General features: G+C 42.2%; 1 protein-coding gene across 1 annotated transcript in view; it reads right to left on the bottom strand.

The window, feature by feature from the left end:
• STAC (SH3 and cysteine rich domain) overlaps positions 1-21,923 on the bottom strand; it is a 154,231-nt gene that overhangs the window by 86,734 nt on the left and 45,574 nt on the right. The window contains exon 2 of the mRNA XM_079115632.1: positions 6,091-6,367. Within this exon, the coding sequence (XP_078971758.1) occupies positions 6,091-6,367 (277 nt within the window). The remainder of the gene's footprint in view (positions 1-6,090; positions 6,368-21,923) is intronic.

The following is a 21,923-nucleotide window of genomic DNA, read 5'->3' on the forward strand; positions in this document are numbered from 1 at the left end:
CTCATCATGTCTACAAGAGAGCTTACTAAAGTCCGAGTTTTAGAGAAAAGATGTAAAAATTCTGAGAAAATTAGAGATTGCCTTGGAACTGGAGAAAGCATTGGGTTTGGAGAGATCTAGGATTTGCTAGATGGAGAGACAGAACCAGAAGGACAGGCTTTGCAGAAGTTTCAGAAGGAAGAATAAAATGCCCAGGCAAGGTCAAGGACCCAGAAATAGCATTTAAGGCTTTCCAAGGAGAGTCCCACCTCCTCTTCTGGCAACAGCATGAGGATTTTTACATTTTCAAAATGATGACATGCCCATGTGACCCTACGGTGCAATTCTAGTCCCCAACAGGGGTTGCTTCCACTTTTGTGTGAAGTTGCCTCCTTCCTGGAAGTCTACTAACATTGCTTTCTGCTCAATCATTGTTGGAAGGAATTTTATTGAAGTTTATTCTTTTTGATTTAAATGATTTTCAATGACAGCCTTCTTAAGATACACAAGACTTGTCAGTGGGGATAAAATTTCTGAAAAAATAATAGCAGACGCAGCTTTAAAAGTATCCGGTGCTCTTTTAGTGGAAAGGTGCTGGACACAAGCCATACATTTGAGAATCTCTATGAGAACATTGGACCTGATATCACGAGCCTTAATAACTCTTTAATGAATTTGCCTTTGCAAGCATTAGAAAAATCCCTCGGAATTATGTACATTAAAGAGATACAGGCCAAACAGCATTCAATAGCAGCCCATTGGAATTAGGGAAATGTAGATGTTAGGAGGGAGAATTCCTTAGGTATAATCCATTAAATTACTGCCTCTGTTCTCCACTGATAATACGTGGGTTGCTTTCAGGATGGCAAGACTTAAAAATGCTCATGTGTGCTATGAATATCCAAAGGGAGTACAGTATATAGAAGTTTTTGAACACATATTTTATTCTCTCCCTAAATCCACGAGCCTTCTTCTGGAGTTACATAGAGCAGCTTTTCCTTTAGTGTCTGAACTCTGCCTTACGGCACCATTCATTACTGTGCACCTAGGACCCCAAGTGAGTTTAAACTCTCTTCCAGATGAGATCTCTTCAGCTCTTTGAGCACAGTGATCATACTCTTCCAAGACATTTCCAGACCAAACAGTCCCATCTCCTGCAAACATTCCTTATGTGGCAGGGTCACCAAATCCTTACTGTGACTGTTCCCAGTTTCACTTACTTTTACTTAAAATTCTGTTCCCAGAATCAACATGATTCTCTGAAGGAGGCCCAAATGAGCAAAGAACAGAAAGGGTCTATTTGCCTCTGTTGAACAGGGCACTGCATTGGGTTTTTAATCTTCAAGGAGAAAAGCAGCCATTAAGTATAGAAAGCAGAGCTTAATAATCCCCTGGGACAAACTAATGGGCTCTGAGCACTGCAATTTAATATGAAAGCATATTATAGCCTAAAGGGGCGTTTCTGTTTGAAATATTTGAAAAAAAGTTTTAGAGTGCACTTGTGCTGTATTTACAACCTATATAGCCCCTAAAACAGCTGTCCAGTTAAATGAACTCAGAGATTTCATTCCATTCTGAGAATACACAGATTTGAAATTTGCTTTTCAATCTCGTCCTCGATCTCTGGTTTGGCCTCTCTCACCAACAGACGACTTCATTGGTGAGCAAACACTGCTTTTTCTTTTTAGTTCTGTATCTTTGTGTTTATACGTGTGTATAAGTATTTCGTTCCACTCAAGTTTTGGTTAGTGGCTATAGCAATGGGGTGTGGTCAGAATAGGTCAGGAAACAATTCAACTAATGTTCAAACAAAAGGACAGCAGAAAGATCCAGGACTCAGTGTAAGGTAGTATTTCTCATGCTATGTGACTCATTATAATTTTAATGCAATGTTATAGGCACATTAGTGCCAAGGTCCCTCTGCATTTTAAACTTGCTGCCTTTGTACTGCATCTTGAAGCATTAAAATATGTCGATAGATGTACTGGGTACTGCTGGTGCCTTGTTCAGATCTCATTACTGTGCTGTGTCTTGAGGGTTGGCTGCTAATGACTTACAGATGTCACCCCCCTCCCCTCAACCAGGAGAATCGTCCTCAGCCAAATGGGATCCTCCTTGCTGAGATGCCATATCCCTATTCCTTCCCGGGACAGCCATGGTTAGTGACTGGGTGGCCACAGCCATGTACAAGGCTGGCCCCTTGCCTCAAGGTGGGTGTGCTTAGTTGGATTAGCCTATAGTGGACTCCAGCTAAGGCCAAATCACTGCCTAAAGCCTTCTCGTGTCCCTCTTGCTTCTTTGACTCTCTCGAGGGCATTCTATGCCATAAACCATCTTCATAAGAATACCTGACTCGGGTCCTGCTTCTGGAGATTCCTACATAAGACAATGCTATTATTAATTTTCCAAGTTATGGAAAAGTTATGAAGGTGAATGATACTTTGTACAGAAACTGTATAAGAAAAGTTGAAATTTTAAGCAATGAAATCCAACCATTTTGCTAAGTATCAGTTTAGAAAATCCAACTTCATTTAATATATTGTGTCTTCTAAGTGGACTCCAACTAAAAAACATGTAATTTAAAACAAGGTATCTGGTCATAAACAAAAGAAGGGAGTCTTTTGGAAAAAAACTTAATTGATGGAGTAGACACATGCCTGGAGTTAGTCATGTTAATATCACATGATGACGTGTTGAAGTCTTTGAAATTTCAGTGAGATGCAGATTACCACAGAGATTCAAGCTCCCCTAAATTGAGCCACTGCAGACAGTTAATTTAATATAAAAATATAATACTATTAGTGGAATACACTTAGGTGATACACAGTAGAGATTAGTACTCCTACCTTTTATACGCATTCTCTAAGCTGGAGGATCAAAAGAGTGGAAATTCTTGGTGAAGGAAAAATGTTCATCTAGCCAAGTACTAGAGTCAGCTTCAAATTCTCTTAGTCTAAGACATGAACCCTCCTGACAAAGGCAGGCATGTTCCTCCTGTCTCAAAGGCTGGGACATTCAACCCTGGGGCTGACAGGTATACCTGACTGCCTATTTCTCTACATCTCCATGAAAGATAGGATTGGCTATCTTTGCCTTGCCTAGGTGACCAATTTTTCTAGAAAGAGTTAGCCAAAAGAATTGATCATAAAGTTAGCAAAGTCCTGGAGGCAAGATGAGATTAGCCAGAGGGCATGCCCAGTAGCTGTTTAGCCCAAAGGGTCTGGGAAACAGGTAAACAGGGGAGGAGAAGTTTCAGCTATCAAGTGGAAGGGCAAGGGTAAAGTTAGCAATACAGAGCTAAGGAACTTAGAAACAGATGGGCAATGAATGAGCCCGAGGTCCTGTTCTGATTTTATTGGTCAGTGGTCTTGCAGTTATTGTGTGACCTTTCTAGCTTTAAGGCATAGGCATCAGCCAGGCACAAATGGGGAGTCTTGCAAAACCAACTCTGTGTGTCCACTCCATTTCAGAAATCCCAGATGGGGAGGATATCAGTTTCATTTTCCAAGGCAGTATCCATCAGCTGGAAAGTGAATAAATCAGATTTGATTTTTCTTATCCACTATTATACAATCATTAGATCTAAGTTGAAGGGGAAAACAGCTTTACTATCTTTCTGAAATGTCATTCTTAAAGGCTAACAGCATCTCATCTTTTCCCTAAAATCAAGAATATGAAGATGGCCTCATCTGGGGAGGCAGGAGGCAAGATTTGAGGGGTAAAGAAAGAGGAAGAGGACAGATCACTGGTGCTCCAGTATCAGTGAATTTAAAATACTACTCATTTTTCAGGAAGTTAGGACATTGGTCATCTCTACTTTTCCTCCTCTCACTTTCTTTCTCCTGTTTACTCTCCTCCTTTCTGTGTTACCTCACATTACCTCTCTAAACCCCTTCCTTCATTCCTAGAAGAAGCCTACTATTGGTTTCCTTTATTTAATCCTTGATAAGAGCATTATGACTTGTTGACTATTTCTTCTTTCATTTTAAGATAAAAAGGCAGCTGTAATATAAGTGTAATTCTGATAAAAGGAAAAGCATAATGCAATTCTCTTTAGCACAGGGCTTTGTTTTTTTTAATATTTAGAATAGTGTCTTTCAAATTTTTTGTTGTTCTTGAGGTGTGCCTAGAGTTCCCTGTAGGCTGATGACTGTGACATTCCTCAGAGGTGAACTCATTCCCATTACTCGTTTCAAAAACACACGTTCATAGCTGCTCAATTCACAATAGCCAGACTGTGGAACCAACCTAGATGCCCTTCAATTGATGAGTGGATAAAGAAACTGTGGTATATATATACAATGGAATATTACTCAGCCATAAAGAATGATAAAATTATGGCATTTGCAGGCAAATGGATGAAATTGGAGAATATCATGCTAAGTGAGATAAGTCAATCTCAAAAAACCAAAGGACGAATGATATTGCTAATAAGTGGAGGATGACACATAATGGGGGGGAGGGAAGGGTTAGTGTTAGGGTTAGAGTTAGGGTTAGGGAGGGGGGCAAGTATGGAGGAAGGAAGTACTGTATAGAGGGTAAAGAGGGGTGGGAGGGGGTGGGGGGAAGGGAAAAAATAACAGAATGAATCAAACAACATTACTCTATGTAAATTTATGATTACACAAATGGTATGCCTTTACGCCATGTACAAACAGAGAAACAACATGTATCCCATTTGTTTACAATAAAAAAAAATAAAAAATAAAATAAAAAAAACAAAAACAAACAAAAAAAAACACATGTTCATTTGTCTTTTCACACTCATCACAATGAGATTTAAAATAGATACTCATCATCACTTATTTAAGGGTTATGAATAGCACTGCCTGAAAAAGCTTGGTGGAAATTTGTGTGGAAATTCAAAGTGAGGCCTCAGATCCAGAAGTCAGGCATTCGGATCCAGAAGTTAGGCTGGATCGCCTAAGTATTCTGAGCATGGGGCTTGCTGAGACCACCTGCGCCCCCATGCTGACCGACACACTCCAGACACCAGTTCTAGATGGCGACATGAAGTGGGAGCCCAGGAGCTCCAAGACTTGGCAGAATTTACCAAACAAAAAAGGATCTGTAATCCAGAGATGGCCTAAGCAGTCGTTTAGATTACTGACCCTGCATTCATGTCCTTCTCCAGGTGGCTTATAGTCCCTGCTTCTAGAGGGAGAGTAGACATCTCCATCCCTTGACTCTGGCTTGCTCCTGTAACTTACTTTGAACTAAAGTAATGCCAACAGAAGCTGGGGTGTACCACCTTCAACCCAAGGCCTGAAGAAATTTTGAGTTCTTCCACCTGTTCTTGCCAGAAGAACATGGAGCAGCTGGGCCACTGGTTTAAGGACTAGAGAAGATGCGAGAAATGAGTGGAGTCTGGATCAGCCAAACCCCAGCTGTGCTGAAGACGCCCAAGTGAGAATAAAAGCTGCCTCTATTTTAAGTGCTGGAGTTTGAGGGTAGTTATTGAGAAACACCGTGGTGGGAATCCTTGACTGATAAAAGCACTCTTTCTAAACATGGCTTGTTTGAAGGAAGAACATGAGTAATATTACTAGAAAGTAAAAGTGTCAGTAGATAATCCTTTTCTGAAAATGAGGACTGGCCTTATCTGTGTGATTCTAACAGGGCATAACATTGCTCCCTATTTGGAAAATCCTACTCCTTAACTGGGCCTTGGCAAAGGGTGGCAGGCATTGCAGAAGTCTGTGTTCCTGGTCATACTGGAAGTCGTGGATATGTCTAATTTCAGTGATGGCAGACACTGGCCTCTTTGGGAAACACACATTCCAAGGGCTCACTTATTGCCTCTATGCAATGACAGGCTGATATAGATGGACAAAGACTCACTGGGGGATCACTCTAAAGGGCTTTAGTGCTCCCGGGAGGATCAACTGAAGTTGGTTGAAAACCATATCACAACCCAACTTTTCCCCCTGCCCAGCCCTGCTTCCCTTACCTCTCCACAAATACTGTTCTCCAAAGCACGCCTGAACAATCCTGCATGTATATTTCTGAGTCTCAGAGTCCATCTTTGGGTACATGGACCCATGGTAACCCCTTTATCTCAGCTTTCCAGGGGGTGCTGAATCTGGAGGAAGGGGCAGGGGAAGACCTTACCCACGATCATGTGGTTGCAGACGTCACAGAAAGTGGGCTTCTTGAAAATGTGTTCCTGAAAGGCATGGGCCTTGCCGCTGCCTGGGTGCAGGCCCGCCCTGGTGGGCGTGGACGTGAGGCTTCCGGGAGCCGGCAGAGGGCTGGAGCTGGGGCTGACTTCAGCCTGCATGTCCGCTTGCAGCTTCGCATCGCTGTTGGTTCGCTGGAAGAAGTTGTCAGCACTTTTGCTCCGTAAACTCTTGGTCTTGAAAGAAAGTGATCGTTTTAGTTTCTGGAGCTGCAATGCAATGACAGAACAGTCTCTCTTACGATCTATCATGCAGACTCATGCTGGGGGTGGTGGGGTCAGCTCCATGCACTGTTCGGTTCCCACTGACACCCTCAGCCCGGAGGAAGCGCCTCTATGTCCTTGTGTGGGTGAGGATGATGTCAGTGCCCAGTTAGGATGGAATTCAGCAGCACCCCTTTCCCTTGTGCCCAAGCCAAGATAGCCGGAAAAGGTGCTGTTGAGCCTCTGCTCTTCTCTCCCTGCCTCCTTCAAGTTCCACCAATGTGGAACGGCCCACCAAACGGCGCTTTTGTCACCCTTTGCTCTTTTAATTCTTTCAAAGTTAGGGATTGAACCCAGGACCTCATGATTACTACACAGGGGCTCTACCACTAAGCTGTGCCCCTACTGGCAACACCATTTGCCTTTAGAATGTGACTAATTGGAAATGATGTATGAATTCATGGGCTCAAAAGCTGTGCATGCAATGCTGGCTTCTCTCTCCTATGATCACTTAGCAGCCACCTGTCTCTGCACACAGCCAAGCAGAAGGGGCCACTGTACGACTCAACATCAATCGGGCTAAATTATGCACAGAACGCAAACCAGAAACTCTCAAGTTCACTTGGATCTGCAGCACGTGGCTAAGGAGTCTCTCTGTGTGTGTCTGTGAATGTGCACACATTTGTCTGACATAGTGTTCCGATTACACATTTGGCTTTTGTTGTCCTTGCTGTGGCACTGTCCCTGGTTTTTGCCCATGACAAACTAGACCATTTCCCCTTTGCCTTTGGGATTTATGAAGAGGCACCAACATGAATTTAGAAAAGTCGTGGCTTCTGCCTTTCTTTCTGGGTTTAGGTGGAAGGCTGCCGTTCTAACCCAGCCCTCGCCTTTTGTCCTCACACAGCGTCTCATCAACGCTGGAGGGATCTTTCGGAAACACAGATCTGAATGTGTGAGACCCTGTTTAAAATCCTTCAAGATGTTTCCTTTTTTCTTAGGTTTAAGGTAAAGTTCCTTGCCTTGGGCTCCAGGGACTAGTAGATCTGGACCTGATGATAGCGGCCCAACTCCTGCCTTGCTCTTCATCCCTTTTCAAAGTTTCTTGTATTTACTATGCTTTTTCATCATCAGCTCTTACTACCAAGTAACCCCTCAGAGGAAAAAAAAAAAATGAACCAGTACTAGCTGCATGACTTTCAATGGGTCACTTCACCTCAAAAGTGGCTTCCTTTTGTAAGTGTATATCTATGGCAGTTGTTCTGTGGCCTGGAATTAACATCTATGGCTCAGAGCTGCAGACAACATGGGGCTCTATTCTAATAAGGGTCTCCACCAAATGTGGACAGGCTCCCCTACATAATATCTAAGATGATCTGATGTGGCATTGCCAAGTCAGCCACCTCCTCCTCAACTCCCCAACTTCTACCTCAGAAGACCAAGGAGGTGTGGTGGACGTTGGTACCTGGAGTAAGCTAAAAAGTGCCACAATTCCCTTCCCATCACACTCCTATCCAATCTGCCTTGCAGCGTGGCTTTGCAGCTACCCCCCTCAAAAGGGACCACCATTTCCCAACTCTTTTCATCTTGTTCGTTTTGGGAATTTGACTGAGAAGGTAACAGAAGCAATTTGAAGCCAGTTCTAAGTGGCGACCTCAGTATGCCATGCATGCTTCTGGCCTCCCTTTGGAAACCTGCCATCTAAACAAACCTAAAGTAGCCTTAAGGATTATGAGAGACATAGGGTCTAGTCCAGCCCCCATCCCTCCAGGGAGAACCTGGACACAGAACCACCCTGCTGCCCTGCAGCCATAAGGGAATCTAGCTGGAACCAGAAGAGCTATCCAGCTAAGTCTCACCCATATTATCAACCCACACACTCATCAACTGAAGCATTGACTGCAGTTTTAAGCCTTAGGCGTAGATCTACTTTGTGCACAGTCATAGCTAACTGACACAATGCTCTTCTCCCCACCCTCAAAGCATGTGGAGGGGTGGTACTTCTTGGCCCCCCTGAGGTTGGTATGGTTGTGTGAAACCAGTTCTCCACTTTTTGGAGCCCACACAGTGGGAAGGTTCTGTAAAGCCATCTAGAAAAGTCCCACCAGGGTCAGCGATGAGGAATCATCAGTCAGAAAGGACCAACCAGAAGAGGCTTTAACGACCTACACAAAGAGTCAGAAACAGTGACCTTGGAACTCTTGTTTTTGTCTCTTTTTCTCTATTCTACAGATCAAACCTACCATAGGAGATAGACTTGCCAAAGAAAGAGGAGGAAGTAGGGACCTTGAGCTAACCTGGATCTGTTTGTTTCTGTAGCATAACCTCGCATATCCTGATACAGGGGAGTGAGGTTGTGAGTCCTTGATAGCATTGCATTTATTTTGAAGAGGGCCCTCCATCTATGGAAAAGTTAAGTGAGAGAAAACTACAAAACAATCATTCTCTGAGATCAAGTCAAACCAAGGTGAAGACCTGGAAGCAGCAAAGGAGCAAAATAGACCCTCTTTACTTCAAGTCCTTCAGGCTATAAACTGAACTGGTACTGGAAGAAGGATGAATTAAATAGGAGGAGAGACTGTAGTCTTATTTTAGACAGCCTTTTGATACATTAAAGTAACCAGGAAGTTTAGGAATCTGCTAAGATTTTTGCCAAGGATGTGTAACTCAGAGAGAGGGAGGCTTATCAAAGCAAATACCATTTCAGAGAAAAATGAAAATCATTTTCTGTTTGCTTCCCACTATGTTCAAATAGTTCAATAAATTGGCTACCCAAATCTCAAAATAGAATAATAACACCTGCCCTGATTATACCAGGACACAGTGGTGAGAGTCACAGAGGATAATGCATGGGAGAGCTCTCTGAGAACGGATATAAATGGCAGGCAGAACAAGGCAGCAGGGATCTGGGCCAAAAGCTTCACAAGGCCAGCCATCCCAATCCTCCATACCCTTCCAGCCAGATGTGGTTGTACCTTTGGAGAAATGGAGGCTGACAGAGTTTAAGTAACTTGTTAAGGTCACAGAGCTTATGTGAATCAAGACCAGGGTTCAATGTTAAATTGCCTTCCTCTGGCCCCTATGTGCCCTCCAATGCCTGTGAATCTTCTGGGGATGGATGGGGGGATGAAGGAGAGTCACTCCTCACTCCCAGGGAGAAGAAACCATTTTGGTCAGTGATGGTGAGAAGGGATATGGAATGGGAAAGAAAAATCTACTTTCTGGTATCTGTGTTCCCTGGAAGTTCATGTCTGATATTTAAGTGTGATCCTGGGAATCCTTCAGGCTTTCCTTGCCTTATACTATGGGGCCTGAAATTGAGTCATGGCGTTGGGATCTGCCTGCCTCTACATCCTGAGAATTTCCTTGGAAGCAAATGTACTATTTCTCATTGAAATGGACAGTTTAAAAAACAATTAAACAGAGTCTCACATATGAACTCAAAGGAACACACTTTGCCTAATTATCCCTAAAAGAGCAGGGGCAATAGGAACATATAAAATCCATAAATCGAAGCAAACTCTGAGAATTGCCTGTGTCACAAAATAACTAGCTTCCATGCACCAGTGCCACAGTCCATTTCCACTTGATTTATAATCATAGTAAAATTAACAGATATTCTTGAGTGCCTTACCATGCATTAGAAACTACTCCTTATACTCCTTAGCATCATACATTCATTCATTCATTAAATAATTCATTCAACAAATATATATTGTGGTACTACTATGAACGATAGTCCGTGAATTTGGTGGTATAGCAGTGAGAAAAGACAATGTCTTTCCCTTTAAAGATTTAAGGTGTTATGGGTAGAGACAGAAAATAAAGAGATATATACTAAAAATCTGGATGAAGGAAAGTAATAGCAGATTCAGCCTTAGAAGGTGATAAGGAAGGATTCTCTGACAGGTGGCATTTGGGCAGAGATATGAAGGAAGTTGTGAGTGTGTGCATTGTGGGTGGTGGTAAAACCAAGAGCCAAGGCCCCAACAAGGGAGCAAAGTTAGTGTATGTGAGGAACACCAGCAGGTCGGTGTCTGAAGAATGATAATGAGGGAGTGGTAAGGCACAGATACCAAGGACAACATCATTCCAGGCCTTTTAGGGCTTTGGAACTTATCCTAAGGATAATGGTTCTGAACAGGGAAGTGACAGGGTCTGACTTTTATTTAGAAAGGGCCACTCCAGTGGAAAACACAGCAAGAAAGCAAAATGGAAACAGGAAGCCCAGTTGGGAGACTCTTGCAATAATCCTGAGGAGACGTAATTCTGGCTTTGTTTAGCATGGCTATAGTACGATGTGGCTGAATTTGAAAAGAAAGAAATGGGGTTTTTTGGGGGGATTGGTGTGGAGGATGAGTGATTTCAAGGGTTATGATAGGAGCAACTCAATGAATGGAGGTGCCCTTGACTGGATGGAAGAACATTGGAGAAGAAAGAAGCTGGCCTGGGAAGTGGGTTTGTTTGACATGATTATTTGGAATTCAGGTGGAGTCACCAAGTTGGCAGTTGAATTCTGGGATGAAGGATAAAAGTCCAAGCTGGAGTAAAAACTTGGGGATCATTAGCATATAGATGGTATTTGGAGCCATGGTACTAGATGAAATCATCCTGTCGGCAGTGACTGCAGATAGTGGATGAAGTGATCTGAGGAGAGAGCACCAGAATACCCTAACATTTAGAGGACACTAACATTAATAAAAGTAAGCAAGAGGAAGGAAGAAAAGGGTGAGTAAAGAGAAAACTTAAAGAGAGGTGTGCTTTAGAAGTTAAGGGAAGAAAATGAACCAGAGAAGAGTGAGTAGCCAATAGCATCAAGTGAATCCTAATGGTAATGTGAAGTAATGATTGGCCATTGTGTTAGGCCAAAGGAATGTCTTTGGGAACCTCAACAGGAGGCAGATTCAGGGACAGGGTGAGTGTGAGAACCTAACTGACAAGGTTTCAAGAAGGAAGGTCTGGAGGGGAAGTGAGTGGTAGAGTGAGCAGGGACGGTTTATTTGAAGAGTTTTGCTGTGAAGGGGACTAATAAAGCTGCTGGGGGATACAGCATCTCAGGAGGGTTTATGGTATGTAAGTATGGTTAATTTTTCAGTATGCTTTGAATCTGATGAAGCATAAAAGGGGGGAAATTCTGGAGTGATATCTTTTTAAAATTTTTTTTTACATTTGTTCTAATTAGTTGGACGTGACGGTAGAATACATTTATGCATTTTGGTAGCTCAAACGTAAATGGAGTATAAACTCTCATTTTCTGATTATATATATTGCAGGATCACATCAGTCATGCAGTCATACAGGTACATGAGGCAATAATGTCTGTTTTGCGCTACTATCATTCCTTCCCCCACACCCCTTCCCCTCTCTTCACTCCCCTCTGCCTAATATAAAGTAACTCCATTCTTTCCCAGTCCCTTCCCTTATTGTGAATTAGCATCCGCATATCAGAGAAAACATTCAACCTTTGGTTTTTTGGGTTTGGCTTCTTCCACTTAGCAAGATATTCTCTAACTCCATCGATTTACCAGCAAATGCCAACATTTCATTCTTCTTTAAAGCTGAGTGATTTGTGGGATACAGAGCACAGAGAAAAGGTTGACTTTGAATTGGAATGAGGGAGTTCACCCAGGAAGAGAAAGAGGCCAACAAGTTGGTAGCATTGGTGCAGGTTGGATGTGGCTCTTCTCTTTTGATTGGTCCTATTTGCTCAGTGAAGAGAAGAAATGGGAGGTAGAGGGAGGAGATTGTGGAAGTTGGAAAAGAAATGGGCAATAGTCATTTCAGAGAAAGGGCAGAGTGAACAAATGAGAGCAATGCCCAGTGGGGAGGCACAGAGGATTCATTTCAGGTTATTACCTCATTTTACAGATGAGAACACAGATCTGGCATTGTCCCCAAAGTTAAATGGCTAGTAAGTTGCAGAATGAAAATCCACAGATAGGTCTCTCTGACTCCAAAGCCCCTTATACCAAATGAACTTTGATGGGAAGGTATCCCACCCTTGACCTCCTCTTAGCAAAATTCCTCGGCTCTGTGTGTTTTATCTACCTGGTGCCAGCTGGAATTTCAGCAATAATCCATGTGGTTGCCATGTTGAGCAACGCTTCTATGCCAATTAATTAGGGAATGCAGAAATTGGGCGTCATGAGAGCAGCGGAACACAGAGGATTCAGCCTGAAGGTGACTGTAATGGCAGGCGTATTGATTAACCCGTCTGTTCTGCAGTAGCACATAAAGTTAATTAGCCAGCATGCGCTTGATCATTTCAGCCAGGATCTAAAGTCCATGCCGGGTGGGAAAGGGGTGGTGTAAATGAGTCTCTACCCACACAGGCAGTAAATCAAGAGACAGAGTCACCCCTCAGCTCGGCAGCCGCTCAGGTTCTTGCCTGTTGCCATCTAACCATAAAAGCCAGTCGCCTCCCTACAGACCTCTCCCTCGCTATTTCAGAGATGCCAATAACACACAGGCTTTTACTTCTGAATTCAAATGAGGTCATCAGGGAAGCTTTGACAAGCAAATGTCTCGTCCTTGATACTCGTATGTGATCTACATCTTTGATTTTAAGGTGAATATGCCTTTTCCTTTTCACATTTTAACTCTTCTACAATAGAGTTATATCTTTAATTGGAATATGCATTGTTTTCTTTCTTTGAAAAGGCACTATTAAGTCAATTGATGGCATCTAAGAATTAAGGAAATAGTTATTTGTCATGTTGTAGCATAACGACTCTCTTGCACTGTCCCTGAGATCCAACTTCCTCCGCATCCCATCACTCACAGATTCACTTCATCTCCTCCAAGTGTGGCTGATGTGACTTGTCAGAGCACTTCCCGCACTTATCCCTGATGTTTTACCCATGGCTGGATGGGTAGAGAGGGTGCTCTGGGGTTTTGAGAAATGTCATGCCTATGATGGGAAATATTTACCCACCCATAGTCTAATTCCTTTTATAGTAAGCACAATACATTACAGGTCCTGATTCACTTTAGTTTGGATGATGACTTTAAAGTCAGAAATGTTCTTCTAACATTTATCTAGCTCTCAGAGACAACTACAAAAACGCTTTCTTAGTGAACGTGTTGGTAAAGCAACATTTATTGAATACAATTGATTGCAGGCTTTGCCATAAATAAGCTGTATGCTCTTGGGCTGGCTTCCATAGGGGATGGAGAGCAGAGCTCAGAGGCTGTTAAATCCCTTTCCAGTTCTGACAATTAGGCATACTTGGGGAATGCAAAAGACTTTGAATAGTCTACTTTTAGGAAGCCTAAAATCTAATTCTGGAGATACGCAGCAATGCTTCACTATCCGAGGGTGACACAAGACCCTATATTTATGTTATCAAGTAATAAGTAGAGTGTTTTGATTGCTGCCTACTCCAATATGGCAGAGAAAGATACTATCAACAGGGGCTGGAATAGTCAAGACTGTCTTTTAAATCTCGAAGAATGAATCAACTTTACAACATATAATGGAACAGTTTAAGTGCTTTGATGACCCCCTCAGTTCTACCTTATGCCCAGGTTCCTTACTGTGGTATACAAGACCCTTCTTGATAGACAGGGCCATCCATTTGTCTAGCATTTTCTCTAATCACCCTCTCCTCTGCCTCAGGCACACAGACAGCCAAAGGACAGTCCCCAGGTTTTCAGTGATGTATAACCGTCAGTGCCTGTGTTCTGCCTAGAGGGTTCATGTCTATGTCAAGGTACTTGGAGAAGATGTGGACTGCTTAGGTTCTCTCTGGAGCCTTGCCTGACCTCCCTTCAGGTGGCTCTGGATGCTGTCTTCTGTGTGACCCCAGTATGCAGCTTGGAGGTGTCTCATTGCCCTTTCTGCTTCTGGCTCTTGGGTTCCCCTGCAGACCATGAGGCTAATTTCAACACATACAGCATCTGGCACATAGTAATGACATCAGTGATACTCAGGACATCATTGTAAGTGTTTTAAATGGATTATCTTTTGATCTTCACACACTCTAATCCTCCAAGCAGGTACCATCACTATTTCATGAATAAGAGGTGATGGTAGAGAGAAGTTAAGTAGTGTGCTCAAATAAACCCAGCGAGTTTGCTAGAGCTGATATTAGAACCAAGCAGCAGTTTGATTTCAGGGTCTAAGCTGTTCTTAACCTATGTATACATTTGTACTGAAGTACAAACTGATGCACTGAATGAATGAACAGGAGCAGACACAGGAAGACTGAAGATTCGGACAAGGAAGCAGGAATGAGCATACCATGAACCAGCATTCTGGGATCTTGACAGGATTCAGGCAGTTCTTACAATAGGATTGCAAACATAGTTCTCCAGTAAAACTTCTCCAAAGAGCCTGACCTGACTGGTACTCTGTGTGTTGGCTGGAGTGGGAAGCCACAGTGATTAAGAAGGATGTAGGCAGGCATATGTGGGTGGGTCCATAGAAGGTAGCGAAGATGGCCAGCTAGGAGAGTAATGGTAATCCATAATGACCCCCTGCAGGTTCTCCACAAGGCAGAAGCTGGCCTTGGAGAAAGCAGTGCATCAGAGGATCAGATCAAGTAGGATCTGAATGCATTAGAGGGTAGAGTGTAAATCAGAGAGACCCACTGGGAAAATCTGCAGGTTGCCTCCTCTGTGCCCTGAGGTTGGCTACCATGTTCTCTCCAAGGAAGTGTCTGTGGAGGTCTCAAGTTCACAGTTGCTAGGATAGAAAGAATATAGTACCACAGAGATCTGACCACCTCTCGACTATTCCTCCCCACTAGAAAAGAGAAGACCGTCAATTTCTCAGATATTGTCGCCTTCCTTTCTGAATGTCCTAGATATATTTGTTTTTTGTCTTGTCCTGTAAACAGTCTTTACCTAATATTATTTAAGCCCTGAGTGGTGGCACTGGTTAAATCTTATTCAACAGCAAATGTAAAGATAATATTTCACAGTGAAGATGATAATGTCTCACTTTTTAATGCATACACATGTGCACGTACGCACACACACATTTTATTTAATGTGTTTTTCCATGAAACATGCCTGTGAGTGTAGCACAGCAAACATTATCCCCACTTTACAGATAAAGAAAATGGGACAGAAAGGGATTAAGTGACATGCCCGAGGTCCACAGAAGGTAAGATGCTTAACAAGGAGGAAGAGTATTAAGGACCATCTTATGTGCAGAGACGGGGGTTTATATATCAGGATAAGACATAGTGGGGAGCTCAAGGCTTTGAGGTTGGACTGGCTCTGCTGTCCTTTCAAGCTTTGCATAGGAAAGTTACTAAACCTTTCTGAATCCCAACCTTTCTATCTATAAAATGGGGGTGATGCTGAGACAGGAGGATCAAGAGTTCAAAGCCAGCCTCAGCAAAAGTAAGGCGCTAAGCAACTCAGTGAGACCTTTCTCTAAACAAAACACGAAATAGGGCTGGGGAGGTGGCTCAGTGGTTGAGTGCCCCTGATTCAATACCCAGTACGTTACCCCCAGATAGGGGTGATGACAACCTCTTCTGCAGGTTTGTTGAGAGAACTGAGTAAGATAAAGCAGCTAATGTCCCTGGCAAAGTGTCTGATGCTCAAGAGCAACTTCATTCACTTTTAACTTCTCAAAGGCCCCCCCACCACCCTGCCCTGCTGTTTCCAGTTAGCATGAGGTAAAGAAGCACTACTGCCACCTTGTCCCTGCAGGGGGAGGCCAGTGTAACCACACAGGGCAGTCATACCACCTCAGAGCTGGGTCAAAGATTCCTCCTGGGAAAAAGAACTTGATGTGCTCAGAAGAAATACCTTGAGAAGCCACCTGAGAAGGGAAGATGGTACCACAAGGACCAATCCCCATGAAAAGAAATAAGCACAGGGCATTGTTCCACTGAGTACTGAGAAGAGTGAGTTCTGCAGGTTTAAGGATCAAGCTGCTTAGGGAGGTGGGTGGAGGAGCGGTCTGCCCCCAGCAGGCTGTGCCAGAAAGGATAGAGGGAAATGAATTTAGGGGTGGTACGGAGGAAGGAAGTCTGATAAGAGAACTACTGAATGGAGTGTACATCATAAGCCCTTCTCTTTTTTCTTCTCTTCCTAATCTTCAGCAAAATCTACATTGTTCACAGAAGTTTGGGTTAAAGAATGGAGAGGAAGCTTTAGGAAGCCAGCACCGAGTGTCATGGATTATGTGGCAGTATTTTGAGCAAACTCCTCAGTCTTGGAACCCTGTCAGGCACAGAAGTTGGAACTGAAAGCACAGGTCCTGAGCCCTCCAGCCCATCGGGTAGGAATCCCACCAGGATGGCTGACACTGGAGCCACCAAGCTTCAGCTCCTGCCTCGGCGACCAGGCCCTTCTCTGCTTTGAATGTGTGGCTGCTGTTGCCATGGAGCAGAGAGGAGGAGGGATTCAGTCCCATCATTGTTTCTTCCCAAGAGCAAAGAGAGGGCTGGGCCCTATGAAGGTGGATGAAAAACAGAAAATAGAAAACGATGTCTGTCTAAGAGGTGGAAAAACTGTTTCAAGGGCAAACGAGGACTTTGAGAGTATGGTCCTGCCTAGATTCTGATTTGTACATTAAGTCGTTCTGCTGATTAAGTGGTGAGCTACGGAACAAAAATATTTACACTTAAGTATAACACCAGGTTTCATTTATTAAGGATGCCTTCCATATTGCCTTGCAAATAGCGGGTGCTGGTTGTTGGGTGGACTGCTTCCTCCCCCAATTCTTGTCTTGAAGCCTTCACACCCTGTACCTCAGAATGTGACTGTATTTGGAGGCAGGGCTTTTGCCAGGGTAGTTAAATTAGCATGGAAACATTAGGCTGCTCTAACCTAGTGTGTGTAGCCCTTACAAGAAGAGGAAATTTGGATACCCAGTGAGGCACACAAAGGAATGACCCTGAGTTATGGTTTGGATGTGAGGTGTCCCCCGAAAGCTCATGTGTGACACAAGAACATCCAGAGGTGGAATTATTGTGTTGTGAGATTCTTAACTGAATTAGTGAATTAATCCCCTGATAGGGATTAACTGAGTGGTTACTGAGGCAGGTAAAGTGTGGCTGGAGGAGGTGGGTCATTAGGGGCATGGCTTTGGGGTATATATTTTGTATCTGATAAGCAGTCTCTCTGTTTCCTGACCATCATGTAAGTTGCTTCCCTCTGCCACACTCTTCTGCCATGATGTTCTTTCTGCTTTACCTCAAGCCCAGAGGAACAGAGCCAACCTCCTATGAACTGAAATCTCTGAAACCATGAGCCCCTAAATAAACTTTTCGTCCTGTATAATTTGTTCTGGTCAGGTCTTTTAGTCACAGCAGTGAATAAAACTGATTAACACACGTGTGGATACGGTGAGAAGGTGACCCTCTACAAGGCAAAGAGAGAGACCTCCAAAGAAATTAGTGCCTTGATCTTAGACATCCCGCCTCCAGAACAGAAAGACAATAAACCTCTGTAACTTATGCCACCCAGTCTGTGGTATTTTGTTGTGCCAGCTCTAGCAAACTAATACAGTATCAGTATTCAATAGGAGTTTGATGAGGTAAAATAGCATCATGCACCGAGAGCCATGGACGAAAGTCACAAAGGAGTTGCACTGCGGACGTTTCTATGTTGCTACTGTTGCCCATGACGAATATCCTAGCACGTGTTCCTCTGGGTAATAAGAAAGGGAACAAGGGTAGGCTGTCGTGTCCATGCTGTACTGCGTGGGACATCTTTCCTCACATAAGTTCCTGGAGCCCTGAGGGTCATCATCTAAGACTGAGGTCATCATCTAAGCTCCTGTCTTGCGTCCCTTGTGCTGCTCCAGCCTTCCCTGATCTTGTAACATAGATTTCAATACTATGTTAATTGGGGGAGGAAGCAGTCCACCCAGCGACCAGCACCCGCCATTTGCAAGGCAATATGGAAGGCATCCTTAATAAATGAAACCTGGTGTTATACTTAAGTGTAAATATTTTTGTTCTATAGCTCACCACTTAATCAGCAGAACGACTTAATGTACAAATCAGAATTTAGGCAAGTCCATACTCTCAAAGTCCTTCCAGCTCCTTATGATAAGTTTTACAGCTCTGTTGATAAGTAGCATGATTAACATTCTGCATGCTCTCTTTACTTTCTTTTTCTTTCTCTTTGTACCAGGGACTGAACCCAGGAGCGCTTACCCACTGAGCCACACCCCAGTCCATTTTTTATTATTTTTTAAATTTTGAGACTGGATCTTGCTAAGTTGCTCAGGGCCTCACTAAGTTGCTGAGGCTGGCTTTGAACTTGTGATAATCTTGCCTCAGCCTCCTGAGCCACTGGGATTGCACGTGTGTGTCACTGTGCCAGGCCTGGGCACTCTTATTTTGTATAAAAGGTCAGAGGCTATGCTGTTCATCATTGTATCTCTGATACACAGGTATAGGTTTTGGCATGGGATAAGCATTCTGTGTTGAATGAGTGATTGGATGTATGGATTGCCGGCCTTACAGATTTGAATTCCCTATATATATTAGTGGGAGGAAAATGGCCAAAGAATCATTCTTTCATTCTTTTGGTCTAGAAGACTCTTTGAGTTTCCCCTTTTTCTCATCTTGAATTTCCTTTTTTGCCTCCCTGGGTGCCTTCCCTGACTTTCAACAATCAATATAGGGAGGGATTAAGATTAGGGAAGTTTCCTTTGCTGAAAGAACAACAGAGACTTTACTTCTTCCTGAAATTAAGAAAAAAAAAAAAAAAAAAAGAGTTGGATCACACCAAGTGAGGGAGTTGGGGGAAAACAACAGCAAAAACTACTGATTTTAAACATTAGCTATTAGCTGTTGAAGAATTACTTTGAACTTTTCAATTTAGCAGGGTTCTGAATTCCACCATCCACCATCTATGAAAGAGAAACTCTGATAAACTGTATGGCTTATTTAAAAAAAAAAAAATCTTATTTAAAAATAATTTTCATCCTAAAAGTTGCAAAATGGTGGAGTTTGATGTACCTTTCACCCAGCTTCCCCTAGTTAACATTTTAAACAATTGTGTACAATGGCGAAAGTTAGTGAACGCTGAAATGAACACTGATATAAAACTCGACTCATCTACAGACCTTGTTAGAATTTCACCTTATTAGAATTAGTTGACCTAGAATTAATTAAAATTAATGACCTTTTTCTGGTCCAGGATCCAATCCAAGATTCTACATTGAATTTCGTTTTTCTGTTTGTTGGTTTCCTTAGTTAGTCTGTATCAGGTCCTTGGTCTGTCTTTGTCTCTTATAACTTTGACCCTTGTGAATTCTATCTGCCAGTTATTTTGTACAGTGTCCTTCAATGTGGGTTTATCTGATGTTCTCTTATTATTAGTAGATTGGCATATCCCATTGCCAGTGATTAACTTTGGTCACTGTGCTGAGGTGATGTTTGCCAGGTTATTTCACCAAGAGATATTACTTCTCCCTTTGTAATGAATGAGAATCATGTGACCATGAGACTGAATGTCCTGTTTCTCACCATATATTTGCCCTCTCATTTTAATATCCACAGATGAATCTTGCCCACAAAATGTATTACCTGGTGTTTATCTAGTGATGATACTCTATTTCTATTGGTACTTTTATATTGAATGGAAATATCAGATTAATTATTCTTTTGACGGACACCTTTTTGCTTCTAGTATTTTCTTGGGGTAGAGACCTGTAGTTTACCAAAATCTATTTTATTTTTTTCCTGGGTATATTTGATTACTTTTCTCAAAGCTTCTGGGGGATAAATGTAGAAATGGGACTGTGTTCTTGCTAAGGGAATGTAATGAATGGTATGTATCATTTTTGAAACTAAGCATTAAAGCCATGTGTATGCCTACTCCATGCCTTCACACCAGCTGCCATGTGCATGTGGTGGAGACTCTGTTCACCCGTGGAGAGTATGACAATGTCTTAGGGAATAGCAGAGTAATATCTTGGAAGAAAAATGGGTGCTCAAATGACCACAAGGAGTGAAGTTGTCCTGTCTATTTGAACAGCTGACCTTGAAACTTACGTGAGAGATGGATAAAGATCTATACTTTTTTGATCCAGGAAATATTTATTGGGTGTCTGATACAGGAGTTCATTCTTACACTTGCTAGTATATTTTCTAGTATAATCAATACTAAAATGAACATTTGCTACCTATGTAGCTGAATATATCTATATACACACACACACACACACACACACACACACACACACACACACACACACATACACAAAGATATCTAAGAGCTATAGTGCTGGAAGGTTATTTTCTTGGCCAAATATGTTATCTTTATTTTAAATATTTATTGGTGCATGATAATTATACAGGATAGTGGGTTTCATTGTGGATTTCAAATTTGTATGTGCACTGTAACATAACTTGATGAATTTCATTCCATGGTACTTCCTCTTGCCCTCTCCTCAGTCCCCCTGATCTCCTTCTCTATCCTACTGGTCTCTCTGTACTATTAATCTCCCTGGTTAAGATCTCCCTTAACATGATGCTCTTCAGTTCAATCTATTTTCTTGCAAATGACATACTTTCATTCTTCTTTATGATTGAATAAAACTCCTGTGTGTGTATGAGAGAGAGAGAGAGAGAGAGAGAGAGAGAGAGAGAGAGAGAGAGAGAGAGAGAGAGAGAGAAAGAATGAATCACATTATCTTTATCCATTCATCTGTTCATGGATACCTAGGCTGGTTCCATAACTTGGCTATTGTGAATGGGTATGTATGTATTTCTACAGTTGCTGATTTTAGTTCTCTGGGGGTAAATATCAAGGAGTGGGAGAGCTGGGTCATACGATGGCTCCATTCTTAGTCTTTTGAGGAAAGTCCATACTGATTTCCATAGTGGCTGTACTAATTTACATTCCCACCCACAGTGTACAAGAGTTTTCTTTTCCCCACATCCTTCCTTGCTAGCATTTATTATTTGTGTTCTTGATGATTGACATTCTAAATGAAATGAGAAGAAATCTTAGTGTGGTTTTGATTTGCATTATTCCTGATGGCTATGATGTTGACCAATTTTCACATATATATTGGCCATTTGTACTTCTTCCATTGAAAAATATTAGTTGAGTTCATTTGCTCATTTCTAAATTTGCATGTTTAAATTCATAGTCCCGCTGGTTGTTATGAGAGAATGTCTTTTGCTTCACAGTTTGTCTAATATTGTTGTAATTAATTTGAAAAATATTTGTCAATTTCATAGGTTAAAAAAATAGCATGCAACTTAAAAACCTACTACTTGTTATTTATTAGGAGGGCTAAATATCTTTCATGTGCTTATAGACCAATTAATATGGTTTATATAGGCCAAAACATACTGCTCAAAACTCAACCTTTCTTCTCGTAGGTTTTAGCTCTTTTAATTGATCAGCAAATGTTTTACAGATTTGTAAAGGAATTGGAGTACCATTTGTGTGGGAAGTGTTTTTCTGTCATTCATCTTTAACTTTTTCACTGAATTTTTTACAGTGGATGAATTTAGAATATTTTGTGGAATCAGATTTATCAATGATGATGCTAATGCTGACAAATAGCCAACATTGATGAAGACTTATTATTTGCTTATTCTATGTGATCCCTGAGGTTGTGCATCACTCA

Source organism: Sciurus vulgaris (genome assembly GCF_902686455.1).
Source record: "Sciurus vulgaris genome assembly, chromosome: 16".
Lineage (NCBI taxonomy): Eukaryota > Metazoa > Chordata > Mammalia > Rodentia > Sciuridae > Sciurus > Sciurus vulgaris.